This window comes from Mercurialis annua, linkage group LG5, assembly GCF_937616625.2.
Source record: "Mercurialis annua linkage group LG5, ddMerAnnu1.2, whole genome shotgun sequence".
Lineage (NCBI taxonomy): Eukaryota > Viridiplantae > Streptophyta > Magnoliopsida > Malpighiales > Euphorbiaceae > Mercurialis > Mercurialis annua.
Genome location: NC_065574.1, coordinates 52027936 through 52045626, shown reverse-complemented (window position 1 = coordinate 52045626; position 17691 = coordinate 52027936). Strand labels below are relative to the sequence as shown.

At 35.4% G+C, this 17691-nt stretch overlaps 3 protein-coding genes across 3 annotated transcripts; 1 reads left to right on the top strand and 2 right to left on the bottom strand.

Moving 5' to 3' along the window:
* Positions 1-304: 304 nt before the first annotated feature.
* On the bottom strand, positions 305-13990 carry LOC126680358 (ATP-dependent DNA helicase homolog RECG, chloroplastic). Its single transcript, XM_050375477.2, has 18 exons — positions 13867-13990; positions 13645-13706; positions 12971-13053; positions 12754-12886; positions 11876-12493; positions 11665-11777; positions 10292-10511; positions 8732-8895; positions 8018-8099; positions 6879-6968; positions 5763-5996; positions 4966-5037; positions 4585-4737; positions 4356-4499; positions 3416-3574; positions 3188-3271; positions 1488-2060; positions 305-648 (listed from the first exon to the last, which is right to left on the bottom strand). The coding sequence occupies exons 2-18, from the start codon at positions 13663-13665 to the stop codon at positions 556-558; spliced, it is 3036 nt and encodes a 1011-aa protein (XP_050231434.1). The 5' UTR covers positions 13666-13706; positions 13867-13990; the 3' UTR covers positions 305-555.
* Positions 13991-14038: 48 nt separating this feature from the next.
* Positions 14039-15224, top strand: LOC126680360 (uncharacterized). Its single transcript, XM_050375479.2, has 2 exons — positions 14039-14112; positions 14747-15224. Exon 2 carries the CDS (start codon positions 14758-14760, stop codon positions 14965-14967), a length of 210 nt encoding a protein of 69 aa, XP_050231436.1. The 5' UTR covers positions 14039-14112; positions 14747-14757; the 3' UTR covers positions 14968-15224.
* A 225-nt stretch (positions 15225-15449) lies between these two features.
* LOC126680359 (serine carboxypeptidase-like 50) lies at positions 15450-17014 on the bottom strand. The gene has a single exon (XM_050375478.2). It carries the CDS (start codon positions 16938-16940, stop codon positions 15573-15575), a length of 1368 nt encoding a protein of 455 aa, XP_050231435.1. The 5' UTR covers positions 16941-17014; the 3' UTR covers positions 15450-15572.
* Between the last annotated feature and the right edge of the window lie 677 nt (positions 17015-17691).

Here is a 17691-nt window from a genome sequence, read left to right as displayed (position 1 = left end):
ATTATTTTTTTAATCATATAAATTAATTAACTTTTTGAGATCCAACCCAACGTCCGCTTTTTTCAATTTGTAATTAGTATCATAATCAAATCATGTGAGGTTTTCTTTGAGTAAACAGCCAACTCGATCTTGAATTTGTGTCCGAATCAATTAAGTCACACTTATTCATTTTGATCAATTTATAAGTCCAATTTTGAATCAACTAACCCCAAATAGTAACGTGTTTACAGGACGAGATTACTCAATTTAGGGATAATTAACCTAAAATTAAAAATTATGTTTGTAATTATTTAATATGACTAAATGCAAGTTAATTTATCATGACATACGATTTCAAGAGCAATGATGACCACTTGTTCCTTTTTCTTTGGTCATCTGCAGATCCAAAGCAGTATCCGAAAATAAAATTGTAGAAATAACAGCAACAGAGAGACCGAACCAAACTACATTTGAAACTACCACTACAACATTTACATCAAATCTAATTTGCCTGAAGCTACAATCACAGATTTTATTTACAAGATTGAGCAAAACCTCTCCACTTTTTGATATATATCAATCACCTAGAAGACAAAGTGGCTGTCGCATGCTAAGCTCCGTCTTGAGTTTCGGAAATCGCTCCAAATCATGACAATCACTTAAAATTTTCTGCAAATAGACAAATTATACTTTCAATTACATGATGGAGAAAAGGATTAATCATAAAAATGCATTCTAAGAATAAAAGGATAAGTTGTTTATCCCTCAAATTTAGTAGAGGCAAAGCGAAGAAAGTTGAACATTGTCAAACAAGTGCAAGGGAAATTACTATCCTTAAAACATTGAACGCGGGTAGCTTATTTCATATCTGAATTTTGAATGGTCTTACAAAACATATTACTATCCTTAGATTATAACTTCCTAAAGATGAGAAATTCCGATTTCGTTGTTGTATTTTCCTCGTATACCTTTTTTATATTTGTGATTAATGGGAACTAGGCCAAGACAGACATACTACCTTTATAACATATCTTCTACTTCTAGCACATGCACAATGGTGAGCGAGGGCTTGCATTCAGTTCCAACCAAACCAAACTGATATTTTAATTTTTTTCAAAAGCAAATAGAACTGATCTTATAAGGATTTATAACATTTCAAACTGCACCGAATTCAGTTGACCTATTTGATTTGGTTCTATTTTTCGGTTCTGTTTGAACTAAAAATGATTTGAATTTTTTTTACTTTCCAAACCAAAGATAACCAAAAACCAGTTCTATTATAATATCAAATCAAAACAAACTGCATTTGTCCATTTGATTCATTTATTTAGTTTGGTCTGGTTTTTACGCTAATGGCCAATATGTAAACCTTTTATGGAAATCCACACTAGCAACACACATCCCAGCCAAGAATAGTACTCAACTAAACAGTAATTTATAGAATGAAAAGATTTGCTAAGGAAAAGATTAACAAGTTTGATGAAAATTGATAACAAGAGGATACTTACCAGTGCAGCATCATGTGCTTCTTGCAGAATATTCCCGTCTATTTCCAGTCTCGCAATAGGAAACTCAGGCAGGTGTCCTGACTGCTTTTTGCCAAGCAAATCACCAGGTCCACGTAGAAGAAGATCAGCATTTGCCAAGTAAAAACCATCGGATGACTTCTGCAGGACCTTTAGACGGTTAAGGCTACTGCTTGTGGATGCCATCAATATACATTTGGACTTCCTTGCTCCACGTCCAACTCGTCCCCTGAGTTGGTGTAGTTGAGCAATTCCAAATCTCTCAGCATTCATGACAACCATCATGGATGCATCTGGAACATCGACACCAACCTCGATCACTTGAGTGGAAAGAAGAATCTGCGTTTCTCCGGATCTAAATCGTCTCAGTGCATCATCTTTTTCATCACTCTTCATTTTACCATGCAACAGTCCACACTTGTAACCTGGAAACCTGCCTGATATAACTTCAAAGTCAGCAGAAGCAGCATGAAGCTGAGGCAGCTGCTCAGACTGTTCAATGACCGGGTACACAAGATACACTTTTCCTTCTGATTTTAATTCCTCAAGTATTATCTGGCACAATCGATATCCATGTCAATAGCGGACAACTGAACCAATTATAGAAATTTAACTATCATGTCTATATAGTAATGATCCTCCAGACCTACGTATCAAAAATACTATGCACGTAGATACATTCTTAAAGACAATTCATCCAAAATTTGGTATAAAGACAATACACCAAATGAACATAAAAAAATTCGCAAGGAAACATCATATTTTATGACCTCTCTCTTCTCCTATTTTTCTATCTTACATGAAATCTAAGTATCCTGCTGAAAATGTGAAGTTTAACTGTTGATCCACATCGAGAATAAGTGCAAGCAAAAATAGCTCAGATGGCATGGCAGCTTCTTTACAACCCCATTGATGTGTGGGCAATTTGATGCACACGGGTAACGTTAGAAGAGAAAATTAAAAGACAAAATGTAAAAAACTTATCTGATATCAGCACAGCACGAAAATAATTTTGGACCTAAACAGAACAAAATAAGGGACAATGATTCGTGACATTGTCCCGACAATTTTGGGCCTGATGTTTAGTCTAGAAAACAAGTTAACAAGATATTGACACCAACATGTATCATAAATAGACCAAAATTGAAAGCTACAATTTCATGAATACTTTTTCTTCCCTGTGATGTTTCTAGGGCCTACTTAATCAATACCGACACTTGCAGGCAGATATGGGGCCTGAAAATTAGCAACCACGGAGGCTCTTTTGTTCATTAATAGGAGTAGCGAAGATCAAGGATGACAGCCAAGATTTCAGTGACAATTTTGAATGAGGGAGGGGGGGGGGGGGGGTAGGGATATGGTGGGAATTAGAAAAGTATTAAGTTTCTGTTTCTTATTTCATAAGGTTAGGTATAAGAGATCAGGAATCAAATATACTACCTATATTTCAGTTCCTTACTTGGTAATGAAACAAGATCTTATAATTTCACAAATATATGGCTTAGTACCCTTCAGTCTCAAAAAAAACCTGTTAGCATCAAGTGCTTACTTACCTTAGAATGAAATCAAGGATTTAAACCTCGTATCCCCCCTTCATCCATGAATTAAGTTCTTTATAAAAAGACAAATGAAGACATATGTGAAGTACCTCAAATAGCATAGCTTACAAGAAAGAGACTTACCTTGTAGATTTCCTCAAAGCCCTGGAAATTTCCTTCAACTACTAGTGTTTCAACTGGAATTCTTCCTGGAGGCAATTCAGTAATCTACCATAAAGAAACAAAAACAAGATAAAAATTAAATTTTAAAATCTCTAGAAAAAGGAGACATCAAATTTAAATTTCAAAGGAACTCCTAATTGTGGTATGGTTTTCTAATTAGAGACCAAAGAGACAACAAAATATACATACTTGAGTTAAAGACATGTCTCCGTACAATGCCAAAGCAAGTGTCCTCGGGATGGGAGTGGCTGACATAGCAAGAAAATGCGGGGCCATATAGACATCACCTTTTGAGGACCCGTTGACATTTGTTGCTTCCATTATTGAACTTAAAGAAGTTTTAAATAACTGCAGGAATTAGATGGCTTGTCAGTTAAACTTACAAGGATAGAACCAATGGGCGATGCTTGGTTACAATTTCGAATCCGTTATTATATGTTTGCACACAGCACTAATGATGTATACATATTAATGGCAGAAGTATAAAGGCGTTGCAAATCAATAAAAAGAACAACTCTACAGGCAAGCAGTAACTGAATAGATCAATTATGTATTGCTGATGGTACAAAAGAATTTCAAGTTGGTATAAATCATGTCAGTTAATGCCACTTTTACCACATCTTGGACCAAAAGCCTCCCAGCAATAGTCCTTGCAGCAAGTTCCTATATGAAGCTATAAGCAATTATATGCTACCATTGGCTTTTCTATACGCTGGGACAATCTAAACAATCAATCCTTTCTAACACCAAACAGTCTCTATCTTAAACCCAAGAATTCCCCAGAATTTCTGTACAGCTCAATTACAATGGGCAATCCAAACCCGCCAATAGATTGTACCAAGTAAGAATGAAATGCTTACACCCGTCAGAAGATGAAACAAAATGAAATATAAAATAATATAATCTCCACCAATGTCATAACTATATAATCTGTATTGCACGGAAACTGAAATGCTGCAACAAAAATGTTGAAATGGAAAACAGAAAAACAATAATTTCTACAAAAATATGTTAAGAATTTAAAGTTTCAGAATTTTATAAGCATTTCTGGGAACGGAACTAGATCCCGAAACGTATGATTCAACAAATTTCCATGCAATATATCTTAGGGCAAAGTAGAGTGGACAACCTTACTATTAAATCTTCCTCTCTGGATCACACCAAAGCGATGTTGCTCATCCACCACAGCTATACGCAAAGCAGAGAATTCTACATTCTCAGAGATTAAACTGTGTGTTCCAATGACCATGGAGATGTCTCCACTTTGGAGATCCTGTCAAACAATCAATGAAATAGATTCACATAATCTAGATTTTTTTTATCGATTACAGAGCAAATTACTTTGTTAAAGTGCATGCCTTACGGATCATCCGCGCTTGTTTCAATGATGTTGAACCTGTTAGGAGAGCAATAGCAGGCTTGAATTTTTCCTCATCCACCTTCTCTAGCAAATTAAGCAAGTGCTCATAATGCTGGACAGCAAGCAACTCAGTAGGAACCATGAAAGCTGCCTACGGTTAAAAAGATTCAACCAAAATATGCATTAGACACCAGACCTAGTAGACACAGATAAAGAATCCAAGTCAATCAATAAAAGACACTAAAATTTGGAAACAACCGCCACTGGCATTACAAATTATAAAGCCACGGTTTTAAATGAGTGCCAGAACAGATTTGGAGGTACTTCAATAATTTTTGACTAAATTTAAAAACAACAAAATATTCATGGAATGACTAACCTGATAACCAGAGCCAATAACTTCCATACACGCCAAAAAAGCGACCACCGTTTTTCCACATCCAACATCACCCTGAATTAAAGTACCCAAAAAATTAGTAAGTAGCTATTCAATGTCCATATTCTAAAATGCCCATGCCGTGAAGTTCACCAAAGACTCTATTTTCCCCTCAATTAATATAGCAGCTCTGACTTTCTCTGTTCGAGCATTAAATTTTTTTTGACTAGATGGAGATAAGTTAGTGTCAGTTACTTCTGCAGAGCAATCAGCTTACAGCAGGAAAGAAAAATATCTATAATGTCTTTTTTTTTTCAAATACCCCCAAACTGTGAAATATTTTTATTTTCTTTCATCTGATGTATTAACATGATGCAGCTGCCTTTGAGACCCAATGCCAAGATTTGACAAAAATATCACGGAGCGTCCTCACAAACAAATATAATTTACAAGAGGCACAACCTGGACCTGACAAACATAACAAGGGTATAGTCAGCAGTTTTATACTCTCTTGTCAAGCATTAGGTATTATGTGACAGAGAGACAGAGGAAAGGAAAAAATATTTCTTGCTCAAATCTGTATCCTTTATGTACGCTGCTGCTTTATCAAATCGTAGCGTATTTTTCCTAATCCTAAATAAACTATAATGCCAAAAATGAAGGTATCCAATCATTGCAACATTGGTTCATACAAATTTATGCAAGTCTAAAAAGTGGATATGAACCTGCAAGCAATGGCAAGCAGATTGCTTAATGCTAATGATGAAAGAATCGGAGCATTATTGTATTATCATCCACACCTGCAAAAGTCGATTCATAGGCACAGGTCGCTTTAGATCCCATATGATCTCTGAAATAGCACTTAGCTGGCTAGAAGTAAGCGAAAATGGAAGGGCCTTCAAAAGTTTCTTGGTAAGACTGGACCAGTCCTCCATTAAAAGAGCATTTGATTCAGGTTTTCTATACTTGTCCAGTAATGTATCTTTCTCCATTCTAGTTCCCAGACCCTCAAGCATTTGGAATAAGCGTGCTAACTGCACACATAAAAATACTTAGATTCCATAGATGGATACAGACAGCATAGCCTGATACGCAATCAGCATAAGTAAGGAACTTCATATGACCAAAATACAATATGAAGTAAAAGTTAAACAATTAGTAACATAATATCAGTGACCAAAAAGGGTCAACAATTAGTAAATATTAATAAGTAACCCTGGTCAGCGATGAGGCTATAACAATAAATGACTTAAAACTTTGAGAAACTACTATCTGATCCACCAATATTGTGGTCACAGTTTCGGTTCTGATTGCATACCACAGAAAAGACCAAACGGGGATTACAATGAATTCTATTATTAGGAAAATGCTAACAAAAGCAAATGGCATCAAATGCATAACATTTGCACAATTTTGTGACAAACAAGAATATTTCAATTCAATGCAATTCAATGGTCTTTACTCAAAGTTACACTATGCCCTATCGTGATTAAATATTATAAAATAGTTAGTATTCAAAAACATCAATAGAAAATACTTCACACTTTCAGAAGATGCCTTTTACTAAAGCAGTGACTCACAATGTGTACAAATTTGTAAAGAAAATCAGAGGCTTCAAGCAAAATCTATGAAGAAACAGGAGGTGCCAGAGTGCGCTCAACATTACAATAAGGCTATCACGGCTCTTTACAGCAATTACAAAGTTATAAATGTCACAAGTGTGATTCCAACATGGCTAATGCATAATGCTAAGGCAACATCTTCAACAATAATCGGAAAGCTCACTGTTACGGCTTTGGAAGAAATTCTATAGAGATAATCAAACATGGATTATGCATACTGATCATCAAGAATATGATAAAACAAATATATGAAAATGTCCTCTGCAGAAACTAATACCGAGATGTAATTATCACCTGCAGATAAAAGAACTCGTCAAATATAAGTCTTCTACGAGCCAAATCAGCCTCCTCCGCATTCTTCGGTTGGTGAATCCCATTATATGCCTATATTTGCAAGGATGACATGTAAGATTGTTAGAGATAATAAAACTCTAGTTAGATTCCATCAACCAGTTTAAATTTTTGATTGATTGGTTATCTGACATAATTTCGAGCTTCTATGATCGAAAGTTCAAGAGTTTAATTCTTGACAACCTCAATTTGCTAATTAAATATTTGAGCACAAAGTCAAAGCGGTTCTGTGTTTGTTCACGCTTCAAATGAGCCTAATAGACATTTTAGGTGAGGCTCCAGCTATAACTATATTATCTTTAACCCATCCTCGCATGCAAATGTCTATTAGGTTTGACAAAGATCAATTAAAATATGCAAAAGAATGCCAATACATACAACAGAAAAATACACAATTTGCTATGACTGAGATTGACATGTTTTATTACTACAAATTTACTACAAATAATGTTGAAAGAAAAGAAACATCATAGATAGATAAATAGAACTGAGCTTCAAATATACATATATAAAAGTCTAATAAAATAAAAAAACCTTAAGCACAACTCAGGAACTAAGAGCATAAAGTTCTTATAAAGGTTGCTTATAAATATGACATCTTGAGAATCTCAACCCTGTTCTAATTTGATCTCTAAATTAGACATGCCATGCCCTAGAGTTCTCAATTTTTGTCACCACATAACAAGATAATGAATTTCAACACTTGCAAAATCAATCACGCATCAGATGCATAAAAAAAATTTAAAGCTAAAAACACTTTACAAACACCATGACTAACGATGCATTCATCCAGGAAGAGATCATTGAATCAGAAAGAGCTCCGGTTTCAAATGAAATCTCTCTGCTCATTGTCACATCCTTGTCTTATATGATAAATAATAAGCTTCAAAAATCCAATGGTTTGCTTGAAAGTGACTGTAACATTCATCAACTAATCTACACATGATCAAAACATCCACATATATTTTAGATCATTTACCAGATAATCATCATGGTCCGAGGCATGAAGAATAAGTAAAGCAAGTGTGCACCAGGGACATCTTAGAGATATATAATTGTACGATTAATGTAAAATTACTCACATCATGAAGATTTAAAAGTCCAAACTCCAGAGTGATTTCTTTTGGAATAGGATCAATACCCGGACCCAAGGCTTGTACAGCTCTGGAAAATATTTAAAAAATGTCTAGAATATTATTGCACTAAACCATATTTAGAAGCCAAAATGCTTAACAAAGTTCAAGCAAATGTAACAGTCAAAAATCAATATATTAGAGGTTATCTCCAAAATGTAAAGGTACAGTTCAACATATAAAAGAGGTGAATTACTCAACAGATCCAACCCAAAGTACCAATTTAACAAGCTATTCACGGCAGTTAGGCAGATGCAGGAATGAAACAGGATCTAAATGTAAACTAGGAAAGCCCAGTGTCAGACATTTAAATACAAAATAAAACTTACATTTAGGCCATGAACAAAATGGAATGATTTCTGTTCAAAAACATGACCAGTAGAATTGCCAATCTTTTTTGGAAAAAGCAGTAATAATTCTTGGACAATCTAGCAATAATTACATTTTAAGATAAAAATTAGCATGATATCAATGTCAGAAAGTAATGCCAACTAGAACAACAAATAACCAAACATGAGAGATAACTAAAGAAATGGGCTGCTAACAGATAATTTATCAAAGAGAAAACAGTATTAATTCCATAAATTAGGACATCTTAAGAGGAGACAGCACAACAGTAATGACAATGCATTGTAAACTACCAAAAAGGATTAGAACAAGAACCTCGCAATAATGTCCCGAAGAAAGTTAGGATTTGAGCCTCCCTTTGAAGGGTATATAGGATATGGCCTCCCTTCTGGATGAAGAGACGAGTCATCATCATCCTTCAGCACATCAATATTATATTCTCTCACTTCATAGTGATCTTTGGTGCTCATAGTCTTAACCTACATGTAAAAAACTCAAGTACTGAGTGCTTGAAATGCCCGAAACAAATGACAGCAATGCATAAAAAAACAGGCAATAGCATTTGAGGGCAAAATCATACATATAGCTCTACTTGATTGTACATAAAAAAATATTTTACTTCCCCTTTAAATAGTCCAATAACACAACTGGAAATCTATCACAACCATCTACATGTACAACAAAAGGAATAACAGCTGTTCAAACTGCCTCAAAGTATCTTACATTAAATAGGTTAAAGAAATACGACATGTAGAAAGAGAAATAAATTTGTTAATTAAAGATGGTTATTAAAAACACATATAAAATCAATGTTGCCCGTATAAGGTCTGGACTATACAAATGCAGTTAGATGCTAGACTGTTAGAAATAATAATATTGTTGGACCTAACCTAACGCCTTGAACTCTTAGGTGGATTAGTTCAATCTTTGGCAACCGCATTTAATTACTTAAATGCAAGATGAAGTGGGCATGCGGTTTTTCACGCTTCAAACCCAATGGACAATGTCAAGTGCACTGGATCTATTGTGGATGTTCCTGTGGGAAAGGTGCGTGTGGGGGTAGGTCAGAAAAAATACTATTGTTGGAGCGTCACCTAACCTCACAGCTAGAACTTTTAGGCGGATTGGTTTTCTGACATAAAGAATATATTTATCTTATACGAATTAGTGATAACTTCCATGCAATAAATGAATTCACCCAATTAACAAAGAATAGACCACATCTGTGAGAGGAGGAAATTAGAAAAATAAAACATAGTACCAACTTCCAAGTCAATATGCATTTAACTTATAGAAAAAAATTCAAAACGTCACACTTCTCCATTTTTTTGATAAATACAATGAAAAAATGTTGAATTTAAGAAAAAATAAGAAAAGAACAACTAAGACCTAAAAGGTAATGGATGTACAGATTGATATAATACACTGGTCATAAATGTTAAAGTGGGAAATCCCACATTGGTTGTGTGTGTGAGTGGACATGTGTTTATATATTGGTTGGGCACCTCCACTTAATACCAATTGGTTTTAAGATGGAATCTAACATGGTATCGGAGCCTTGTCCATTCACACAATTTGAGTTTGGCCCGGCCCACGTGAGATTTACGTGAGGGGGGACTTTGTTGCTCGGCCCGTACACGCTACGCGTGAGGGGGAGTGTTAAAGTGGGAAATCCCACATTGGTTGTGTGTGTGAGTGGACATGTGTTTATATATTGGTTGGGCACCTCCACTTAATACCAATTGGTTTTAAGATGGAATCTAACAATAAATACCTTATTTAATAGCTCAAGTTACTAACTATCAACAATTCATCTCCATTTCAAGCCACAATAAACAGAGATAAAATCCAATCATGGGAAAAAGACCAGCTCACCTTGCCGCTAACGCAAACAACATCTCCCAGCTTATGCTTGTTTTCAAGACACTTCAAAAAAGGTTGATAAGTGAAACGAGCACCTCGAAAAAAATTCTTCAAATGCAAATAAATGGTTTTTCTTCTTTCATTATCAATGTCCTTTTGCTGAGAATCATCTGCAACCTCACAACCCACAACTACCTCAAGAAATGATAAATAAGAATTGGCTTTAATTCCCCTACAGCAGAAATGGTAATTATAATCAACATCAACATACAAACTTTGTACTTGACTAATCATATGTCTACCAAGTGCACAGGTAAACACATACACAACATACAACAAGAAGAATGCTAGTGAGAATACATTAAATCATTGATGGACATGAGGATGAACATTATGTACTATCCAAACTACAAAAACTAATGTTGGTCAACAGTATCTGTCAATGAGGTAATTATTTTTCATGTTAGCATAATAAAGCACCGGTCTAAGAGTAAAATTCCAGGGCCAGTAAATAAGAAAAAAAAATCCTGAGAAAAATAAATTATTGGGGAAAGAAAGCAAGGAACAATGTGCTTGGGACAAGAAATCAAAGTTCCAAGACTAGATTCCACATAAGTTCCAAAACCAAATAAGGCAGAAGTCAGGGCACAAAGCATGCAGCTTGCAGACATTAGTCCTCCACCACAAGATATAAACTTATAATAATATTATGTGCTCTCATACACTTATGCAACAAAATGCAATTAGCTCCTAGAAAGCTGGATAATTATAAGGGTGTGATTAGACCATGCAAAATCTCCACCTTCTCTCCTTTAACACTCTAGCAATTTATCATAGCACATTGCAAATACCCCTTAAAAACAATAAGATATTTATTTTAGCATCAAGAATATTGATTTTGTCAGAGAGAATATTGACTTCTGGTAATTTATTGCAGACAAACTGTCCAAGAGCCAAATTCACACTGATTGAGCTTGCCAACAGACAGTTCAGTTTTATAATGTTTCCAATAATTCACGTTAATCCCATTGAAGTTACTTACTTACAGGCGCTAGCGGTAGAGCAGGTTGGTTAATGAGTGTATATGGCACAGACAAGGACCATGAACAAGCATAAACCCCATCATATAGCTCAGAGATGGACAAAAAAGAAAAGCTATATCAAAGTTCTCTCTTCACCAGAACCTATTACAACGACCTAAGCAAGAACACAAGGAACTTATAAAAGACAACACAAATTTATATCACTGAAATTTAAGTAACCTAAAACGACGACACAATTTTTGATAAAAGAGAAACCATAGTTTCAGATGCAAAATTTCAGTAACTTCTAATTCATCCAAAAAAATATGGTGACAAATAAATTTCACGAACTGATTCTATTACCTGGAAGATAAAATTCTCCCAACAGAAATCAAATACTGTCCATCATTAACTCCAACTTGTGCATTTTGCAAATCAGCATATGTTCGAGGAAAATGGTTCAGCAATTTCCGAAACTGCAGATCAAACAACAAGAGAAGAGTGCATCATGTTCCTTCTATTAATTACAAATACCTTAAATAAATTGCTTAACAGATAACCTCAATTAGCCTACCGTGTGAAATCCACAGTTCTCCAGCTGGTTGCATTGTCTCTTACTTAACCCAGGAATGCAACTAATAGGTGTATCAAGAAGCGCGCCACTTAATATTGATTCGGGCACAACTTTCGTAGAAGAAACCTTCATGCTAATTTTATGATCTAAATTATCTTCTGCTTCTGAAGGCAAATCCTCAGGATGTAATGGTAAAATATTGACATTTTCCTCTTTTGATTCTTTTGACAAATAGACTTTTTGTTCTCTTGGCTCAGTAATTACACATGGACTCTCATCTTTTTCTTGTTTAGCTATGGAAGATTTTGAACTTGGAGGGACGTCCTCATAAGACAACTCTTCATAAAACTCATCAGGATCAACCCATTTCATACCCAGAGCATCTGAGACAATTCCTCTATAAGTTTCAGCTGCTAGAAGGCTCTTCATTTCAGATTTCTCTGCAGTCTCATCATATAGTTTCACAGGAGGAGAACTACCCAAAACAATTGAAGGAAACCTTTTACACACCAAGTTGAGATCAATGTCATCAATAGCATCTTCGAGACCACATAGCTTTTCAACTGTTCCATTCTCAATTAAGTCATCAAAACCATCATAACCCATCAGCGCTGATGCCTATAAGGAAGCAGAATCTAAGTTAAGGAAAATCCAGAATGATGAGCTAGAGAGCATAAGGCATTCACAACCCTCGTAATTCAAGGGAGCCTTGGACCACACACATGAGCAGGGGAGAAGCTACCCACAAGCAAAGGTGGTCATTGACCACCTTTGTGGAAATTTCAAAGAGTAATACTTTCTAATTTTTTGACCAAAACACACATATTAGACTCTCACTCAACACAATAGCATTCTCAAACAGACATAAAACAGACTACCTGAGTAAACAACTTTGACCCCGCAAAATTACTTTGAATGTCATCCACATCTATTTGTTTTACCAGTTTTTTTGCAAACTTGTGCTTGGATCTTATATGCGTTTTCGATATGTTCAAAAGAAAATGGGTGAACCTGCAACAAATAAAGCTTTCTCAATAATGAAAATAACTATCAGTTCTCATCCTTCAAGCTAAATGCAAGAATACCATGAAATACCTCATTCTTCTATCAGAAGCAACCTGATGTCCCCCTCCAGAGTTGAAGATAATTACATACCCCAATTGCTTCCCACTAGCACACTGAAACAAAATTTTCAACTTTTTGAGTAAATGTTGCTCAAATAAAAGTGTTCAACTAGGAGTAGTCTAAATCTAGTACCCGTACAAATAGTTATAAGCTTTTAAGAAAAGAAAATACAAAGGCATAACCAAATATTATGAGGATAAGTTAGAACTTAGAAGCAGCTAAGGACTGAAAAATGTGATACATAGCTAGTTAAATATGTGTTTTGTTACAGATTACATTAGGGAATGTGGTTTTAAGGTAACTTCACATTCATCCAAGTACTTCCTTGCCTGCTTCTTACTGAGATAATAGTTTTTTTCTTAAATTTTTATTAGACAACCCTAAACCCCTCCCTCGAGCTTGAGGTATATGTATATAATTTTGTAATACCACCAGTGCATTCCCCAACAAAAGGCCTTTCAAACAACTATCGCCTCAGAAATGGATTCCTAGTTTTGGTAGGTTGAAGTATACAATCCCTCCATAACGAATAAATTTCCAATTACTGAAAGCAAGACATAATACTCTAACAAAACTAAAGGAAGCATCAACACTATTGAATTCAAGAAATAAACAAATTTCAAAATGAAATTGAAATTACATACATCTGAAAGTGTGAGTGCCATGAGAAACTAAACCGCAGCATTAATAATAATAATAACAACACCTGCACTAACACTAAACAAAATTAGCGGAGATAACAAAATTAGAATCAAAAATTTAGTTTAGCAGTTACCGAACGCTTTTCCATTTCTTTAATTCACTTTGTGAAAGTGAAGCAAGAGAGCCGTTGAAACGAATTTCAAAAATTGATAAGAAAATAATACCTCCGTTTGCTGTTGTGTTATCAACTCCGGTTGCAATTCCGTTAAGCTCCGGCTAAGAAGTGTGTAGACTGACGAACCAAATGCAGAGAGCCAGATTTTCTTTGGATTCAACTGGCGGGAGACTAAATTATCAATCAAAGCCCAGGCCCAGGCCCAGGACCAGGCCCAATCATGCTCTCTCTGCCATCTATATAAATACAAGTATCATAGTTAGGGTTTCAATCAGAAACTGAACTACAAAATCAGGTAATAAGCCTTCCATGGCTTAATCTATTGCATTTGCTCTTCTAATTCAGTTCAATTTTGTTTATTTCCGTAAGAAATTAGGGCTGGTTTTAAACAGGGGAGAGCAGTATAAAACATCAGTGGCTCTCAAAAACCGGTGGGTTTTCCACCGGATGCCCTAATCGCCAGCCCTGTACATCAAAAATGGAATCATAGTACGGATTTTGTGCTCTTAAAATATGTATATGTGAGTCTAAGTTTGAGATTTTGGCTCTTTTAGAAGCTAAATCTCTGCTTTTTCTCTTCTGCATATCTTATACTTCCTCACAAATCCGCCTCCAAAGGCCATTACATTATGTTTTTAAAATGATATTCCGTCCGGTTCATAATATTTAATGCATTCGGTTAGCTTATATAGATTAAAAAAACTAATAAATAATTTTACTAAATTGGCTAGCAATTGTTTTTTTATCGGCTGATGAAGACAACATTTCGGCATGAGTAGAAACAACATAATGCGCACCATGTATACATGGGTTGTTCTCTGCTATGAGGAATTTGCCAAAATGCTAATCTGAGGCTTGTGTTTGTTATAATTTTGTGTAAATTTATGTGCAACTTATAGGGACTTAATGTGCTGTGTTTGTTTTTGCAGATTGGTGCAGAATGAAGAAAGGGATTCACCCTCAGATGCAGTGGATATCGTATGTGACGCAGAGCGGGAGATTGATGCATATTATGATGACTAAAATTCATAATGTTGGTAAAGTTTACCACTTTAGAGCTAGACGGCAGATGGCTGAAAGTTTGGGACAAGTTGCCAAGTTCAAGCGGCGGTATGGACAGGAAGATGTTGATGAAAGTACCTCAAAGTGAGCTGCGGAAGAGCTTCACATTGGTGCTTAGTTTTCTTATGCAAAATCATTAGTCCAGTGGATTTGTAAATTTTGATTTGTGTTTAGTTGTCATTTGTGCAATTTCATTCTTGTGTAAATAGTAAATGACTTAACATTGTAATGCATTTGATTTAGTTCTGAGTTTGTATCCAAGCTGATTGGTGTCTGCATTTCAACTAGGATGTTATTCCAATCAAATCTCCATTTTGTTAAACAATTAAGAACCGTGTTTGATTCCGTTCTGCTTTGATTGTTTTGATTATATGTCAACTGAAACTCAATTCGGCTCATTAGTTGGTTGGTGTTCTTGTTTGATGTTGGAACTCTAGTATGGTATTAATATCAGATTAATTCTGAGTATAATTTAAAGGAATTACAAATAGCTTGCCTGCCGGAGTTGAATAAGTTTCATCTCTATTTTCAACAAATTCAAGAACAAGTCTGAAACTACAAGCCTTAAACTTTGATAGTAACGTATTGGCAGGTGCTTAAAAATCATCAGATTTTATTACATGATACATCAACACAACACTAGTACAAAAAAAACTTCCTAAACCCGTGTACAACAAGAGCTTAAACTGTTAGCTATTCTGATGCAGACTCAGAATATTTCCTCCAAGCAAAGTTCCCTTTATCCAGAACCCAATCCTCAATCATAGCCTGAGAATGCAACCCCTGGTCAGTCGGCACAAGATGTCCGGTTCCTAAAACCACAACATTGCTCAAATTCCCCCATTTCTGCACATACCCAGCAACCTCACCATTCACTTTCCAAATCTCCCTCTCAGCCATCAGAAAACTCTTTATCTCCCCCCATTTCATAGTCCTAACCCAAGCTTCCGTCGAAACGACGCCGTCTCTCAAATCAAACAACCCTTGATACAACAACACCTTAATCTTCATAACCAAGAAATCTACCTTAAACTTCACACTCTTCATCACATCTTCATGCAGTTTCTCCCCCACTATTTTACTACATTCGTCGAAAATCATCGATACGTTCGCGCCTAACGCCTTCTTCACCTCAACTGATTGTAACAACTTGGTAACTAAACTAGTTTTATAAGGCACTTTTCTTGTATAATCATACAAAGTGGCTAAACCAGTCATGTTTTGAAGCAAATTCAACACATTATTTCTAGCATTCGTAGCCTCACTCCAATTTCTTAACTTAACAAACTCAATCACCTTAGACTGAGCTTCTTTTAACTCGGTTTTTTGCCTTTGATTAATCAAACCGGAATAATACGCTGAGTCAGCATGAGTTTTCACCTGAGTAACCGGGTCAGTTAAACCGTTACCAATCGCCACACCCTTCAAATTCACTCTTTTTGACCGTTGTAACTTCGTGTTCTTCTCTAAAATGTAATACCCAATCGACGGAACATATTTGCCGGCGTAACTCTCGCCGGTAATATAAACAGGGCGAGTCTTGAACTCGGTATTCGAGTTGAGAAACTCAGTGATAGCACCAAAAAGATGTTCAGCAACAGAGTGTTGATCTTTAGGTATCTCAGCCTGATCAGCAGCGAAACTGAACCCAACTCCGATTGGATTATCAAGAAAAACCAGACCGAAAATACGGTTCCAAGAACCGAAATTTCTCTCGAGAATCAAAGAGTCAACAACTCGAAATGGGCCGAGTTCAAGAAAATTTCCGATCATGGATGAACAGCCGGGGCCGCCTTGAAGCCAGAAAATAAGAGGGGTTTGAGAGATGGGTAGAGAAGTGTTCTGAGCTTCGTAAAAAGTGTAGAAAATGGCGGATTTGCTTTTGGGGTTGATAGGGAGGTAGCCGGATTTTGTAGGGAGAGCTTCGTTAGGAAATGAGAACGTTGAATTTAACGGCGACGGTGACGGCGAAGGTGAGGATAAAGATTGCCGGAGGAAACAAAGAAAAATGAGGAAGAAGAAGAAGTGGATTTGCGTCATCTTTTGCGCAATGATCAACATAAATTTTATCGTCAATCATTTTAAAGTTGTAATAAAGTTAACCAAATTAAACATTGATTATGCATTAATAAACTCAGAAATTTGTCTCATTCAAAGATTGTTTATTTGATGCTTTTTTTTATCCCTTTTCAAGTTATTTCTGGGAAACTCTTCTGTTTTAACTCATTACTATGTTCAGTTTTGAAATCAAGATTCGATCCAAATATGACAGGAAATATTTAAAAAATTCAGATGTTACCGTTTGAATTCAAATGTTTTTAATTCCACTACAGATTCTTTAGTTCCTAAAAAATTTCTTGACTTCATGGCTGCAAAAATTTGTTTCTTGCAAGTTAATGGGTTGATAGTCGCTGAAAAAACAAGGCTTAATGCCTAAAAAACTCCGACCTTTTATCCCCTTTTCAATTCTATCATGACGTTGAAAAATTGTTAATTTTACCTCAGTTTGCATTTTTTTCATTTCAATTGTACTTTAAAGCATAAAATTGACCTTTATTTATTTGATTAAAGTTCAATAATAATGAAAAAAGGTCAATTTAGAGAATTTTTGCAAATAAAAAAATGTCAATTTTATGCTTTAGGGTACAATTGAAATGAAAAAAATACAAAATAGGGTAAAATGACAGTTTTACAACGTCAGTGTAGAATTGAAAAGGAGATGAAATGTCAGGGTTTTTTAAGACATTAAGCCAAAAAACAACTCCAATGTGCATAATTTAGGAGAAAAAAATAAAGGCTTAATTTCTTATAA